Source organism: Lactuca sativa, chromosome 3, assembly GCF_002870075.4.
Source record: "Lactuca sativa cultivar Salinas chromosome 3, Lsat_Salinas_v11, whole genome shotgun sequence".
Classification (NCBI taxonomy): domain Eukaryota; kingdom Viridiplantae; phylum Streptophyta; class Magnoliopsida; order Asterales; family Asteraceae; genus Lactuca; species Lactuca sativa.
The window spans coordinates 303,893,495-303,898,019 of record NC_056625.2 but is presented as its reverse complement, the minus strand read 5'-3'; the positions used below and the strand labels follow the sequence as shown (position 1 = coordinate 303,898,019).

The 4,525-nt window shown below is 39.5% G+C and overlaps 1 protein-coding gene across 1 annotated transcript; it reads right to left on the bottom strand.

Annotated features, from left to right (window-relative positions):
* Positions 1 to 3,280: 3,280 nt before the first annotated feature.
* Positions 3,281 to 4,221, bottom strand: LOC111914820 (uncharacterized). The gene is made up of 3 exons (XM_023910527.1): positions 3,892 to 4,221; positions 3,627 to 3,795; positions 3,281 to 3,561 (listed from the first exon to the last, which is right to left on the bottom strand). Exons 1-3 carry the CDS (start codon positions 4,219 to 4,221, stop codon positions 3,281 to 3,283), a joined length of 780 nt encoding a protein of 259 aa, XP_023766295.1.
* Positions 4,222 to 4,525: the final 304 nt, after the last annotated feature.

Sequence of the window (4,525 nt, the reverse complement as noted above, 5' to 3'; positions counted from 1 at the left end):
AAGAAATGTTGATTCTTTCCATATCTGGCGAGTAGCAACAATTATTTAAATGTAAATTCAATCCACTACTAAGAACTAAAGAATACGCTCCAATCTTGGTCACAGGCAACAATCTTCTGTTCCCCATGATTAGATTTATTCTTCCACGCTCCACATCCCTATTTCTTCCTAGTCCCTGCAAATCAGCACAAATGTGATAACCACATCCTGTATTAAGAACCCAAGAAATAGCATGAGATGAATCATTAGATTTAATTGTGTAAATACCTGTGAAAGATGGCTTGATCTTCCCATCCTTGATGGCTTGCAGATATTCTGGGTATCTTCTCTTCCAATGCCCTATTTTGTGGTAATGATGGCACTCTGCCTCCTTTGGGTTTGTGTTTGTCTTAGCAGGATCAACCTTGGTCCTACTAGAAGAGGAACCATCTTGGGACTTTCTCTTGCGGTGGTTCTTTGAAGAATCCTTCCTCTTCTTTCTCATTCCCTGTCCAATAGCCAAAACAGGAGCAGCGGGTGGATTGGGAGTTAGTTCAACAGACTTGTCCTTAAGGTTGTTCTCAGCAGGCCATAGGAGCCCTTGGAGTTTCCTTAGGGTGACCTCTTCCTTGTTCATGTGGTAGGTCATCCTAAATTGATGGTAGCATGAGGGTAGCCAAATCTTCCCCAAAGTTGACATTCAACTTGCGAAGATGATCAACATACCTTTGCATCTTTTGCAAGTGGACGGTTAGAGACTCTCCACTTCCCATTTTAGCAGTGATCATATTCGTTATGATCTCATAACGCTCTTGCCTCGCGTGTTGGTGGTATCTTTCCATCAAGTCTAGATGTATCTCATAAGGATACATGTCCTCATAGGATTTTTGGAGTTCGGGGTTCATTGTGGCTAGCATGATGCAATGGACTTTCTTTGCATCACGCTTATGGGTCTCAAAGACAGCCATTTCTTCGGATTAGCAATTTCTGGATTGAACTTTTCGAGCTTCTCATTGAGAACATACTCTTTGTCCTTGTAACGCGCAATCGTGCGAATGTATCTTATCTATTTGCTAAAGTTCGATCCGTTAAAAGTCACTTTTTGACAAAGGCTCATTAGCGTGAATGAGCTAGCAGCAGCGTTGTTCGCGTTAGACATCTACCAATAGAAAGGAACAAAGTTTGATTATATTTAAGCCCCTAGTTAACACCCAAAATAGAAAATTAGGTCTAGGGCCCAACAACATTATTTACACATTAGAAAAGGGATACCGTAATCCGACATGCAAATAATTTGGAGGTAAGTGAATGACGATTCACTAATTCTTCACCATGATTAACACAAGCTTAAGTTTAAATGTATTGAGAATTCCTAGATTTCTTTGAGATTCATTGAACCTTTCAGTGGCATGTTTAAATCTCGATATGCCCCTCTAGCTTGTGACAGGGATGCCGAGGATCTCAAAGCGGGTGTGAATAACCATGCAAATCTACATGGTGCCTTCATTGTTATAGTCATCTATTCGATGTGTTGGTAAACCACACACACTCCATCGAACTATGACAAACAATAAATCACCCTTTTCCACCTTTGCTTAGAACTAATTAGTATGGCCGTTAACCACACACGCTCCACTAATATCTTAACAAGGGTGCAAAGTGTTTTCATGGGATTGCATCAATTCACTTTTCCTAAAGTAACTAAGATTGGGAATTTTATGAAATACATTTACTTACATTATATAGATACATTATACTTATTAATGAGGAGAGGATTGCCCTATCCTACCCATTCGGCTAACGACCCTCCACTAGTCAAGCAAGCGGTGGGTGTGAGTGTACACCCATTAAGCGCCAGTTTATAGGCAGCAACCTTATACCCACCTTATAGACTGGCTTCGTAAATGAGGCATACTAACAGTAAGACTAGCACTTTTAAATTATATATATATATATATATATATATATATATATATATATATATATATATATATTAAGCTTCTAATAATATATTAGTATAGTGTTGAATTTTAAACTTGTAAAATTCAAGGGTTTGAAATTTAAATTATTCAAATTAAACTTTTAATCAAAAAACTTAAATTTCAAAAAAAAACTTCAGGACATGTTTTAAACTTTTTAAAACATAAGGATCAAATAGCAAATAATACAAATCAACTAATTAGATTATTTAAATTTCATCTAATCAACATTACTTGCAAGACGATTCACCAATTCAATTCAAATAATCAATTATTATCATTTAAGGAAATTATTATTCAATTAAATGGTAATTGTCTTTTGATTGGTCAAGAATATACTCCAATATATCATAAAATTCTAATTTTAATGACCCAAAACAATTAAGGCATGTATCCTCAAGCAAAACAGCAAGAAATCCCAAAATTGACTCTTTATGGCGCTAGAACTCGCCGAGTTCACCAGTCAGAAGCATAAAAATAGGATTTTTCAAGCAACAAGCAATTAACCAAACCATCAATTCAATAGAAATCAATCAAAGCTCTGATACCACTGATAGGTTTGAGCCACAACAACTTTTCTATGTGCACATGCAAACCCTAATGCTTGGATCTAGGTTTCTCTAATTGAACATGCAATGTATCTAACGCTTAAAATTCTAGATCTAGTGTAAACAATTGAATCATATCATATAAAATCGGATCTAGAAGAATACCTTGAGTTGCTTGCTTGAGACTTCTTGTTCTTGGAGCTTAGAGTCACAATTGTCACTCCTCTAACGGCTTACAAACACCAACTAGAAAGAGGATGATCTTGAGAGAGAGAGTGGAGGTGAGAAATCGGCTCTAGGGTTTCTTCCTTACAAGAGTATTATCGATTTCCCTCACCCAAGGGGTCTATTTATACTATGAGATACTAGTGTTACACCCTTAACCCTAATTGAATAACTTAGGACCAAAGCAATCCAAAGATCCTCCTAGATATGAGGCTTGGTTGATTTTAAGGTGTCCTAACCCTAAAATCTTTCCACCCTAATATCCATACGGATACATAGCCCAAAACACAACTATCACACATTGACAGTTTATGCCCCTTTACTCAATTAACCTCTTTAAGTCACCAAATTAATTCTCAATTAATATATGACTTATATCAATCAAATAATGTTATTATTCCTTTAATATATTACTCCCATAATATATTTACAATAATATCTCTTCTCTCTTTACAAATCATCCTGTCAAGTTGCTATGGTGAAGGCAACCCAAAAGGACCATGCACAACCGGGTCAAGTACTTACCAAATATAGTTACAACCTTAGACACTAATCTAATAACCAATTCATCCTGACTATTACCTTCAATCCTCGCAAAGGAATCTGAACCAAATCGATAGGAAACCTCTCCCCAAACATATTCAGAACACTACTCTGAAATACTCTCGTAGCACTCACGCTGAGGTTATCCACAATCTCCACCTCGAGTGGGGAATCCAAAGTCCCCGGAACATCATCAAACTTCTTGTTGAATGCAAAAGACACAAACGATCGGTTAGCCTCCGAATCAAAAAGAATCTGAGCCGACAACCCATTGACCACAAAGGTTGCTATATAAAATCATAATAGCATAAGCATAATAATAAAATAAACAAGACAAAAATAGATCACATACCAGTCATGCCGTCAGGCACTGCTCGGGCCTCCTCGGTAGTCAGCTGAAACGTGCAACTCTTCACCATAGCAGCATCCGCCTTGATCAGGTGACCATCAACAATCCTCAACGTGGCGGGTGCATGCGCTTCCACCGCTCCTCCTCCTCTATCCAACCTCGGACAATCGGCCTTTTTATGACCGGTCTGGTTGTAGTGGAAATAAATCAAACCCTTCTTGGGGCAATCCCAGCTCATGTGACCCAGCTGGCCACATACATAACACACCGAGCCGGCTACTAGACAGGATCCACTATATGGATTACCACACTTGGAACACAGGCCATGATCCTGCTGGCCCCTGCTGGAAGGATCGGAGGTCTTAGGCTTCTTGGCCTGACCTATTGCTGCCTGAACCTGCTCCAGCTTCCACTTGGTCTTGAGATCCAACTCAATTTCCCGCTCTCGGGCCTTCTCTACCATGTCATTCTGGGTCTTGCACCCCGAAAAGCTCACAAACTCCAGAATGTCATCCTTCAGCATGGAATGATACGTTGTCTTCGTTATCTCCTCATCCACAGAATACTGCATAACCAATAGTTCCCTCTCCTGAAACATAGCGGTGATCTCTGCTACAATCTCGGTAGCATTTGGTAAATCAAAGAACTCTCTCACAAATGTTGCATCATGATGGATGGTTCAAACTCCTGATCAAACCTCCCCATAAACTCCTCCCAAGTCATCTCAGCCACACCTACTGATCCCACCTCTCAGGCAACCTCCTCTTACCAGTCTCGTGCTCGATCCATCAACATACAAGATGTGAACCACACCTTTTCCGCCACGGGGAAAAAGCTCGTGTGTTGGGCATTCTCCATGTCTGCCATCCAAATTCGACTAGTGATGGGTTCCCTGACCCCAT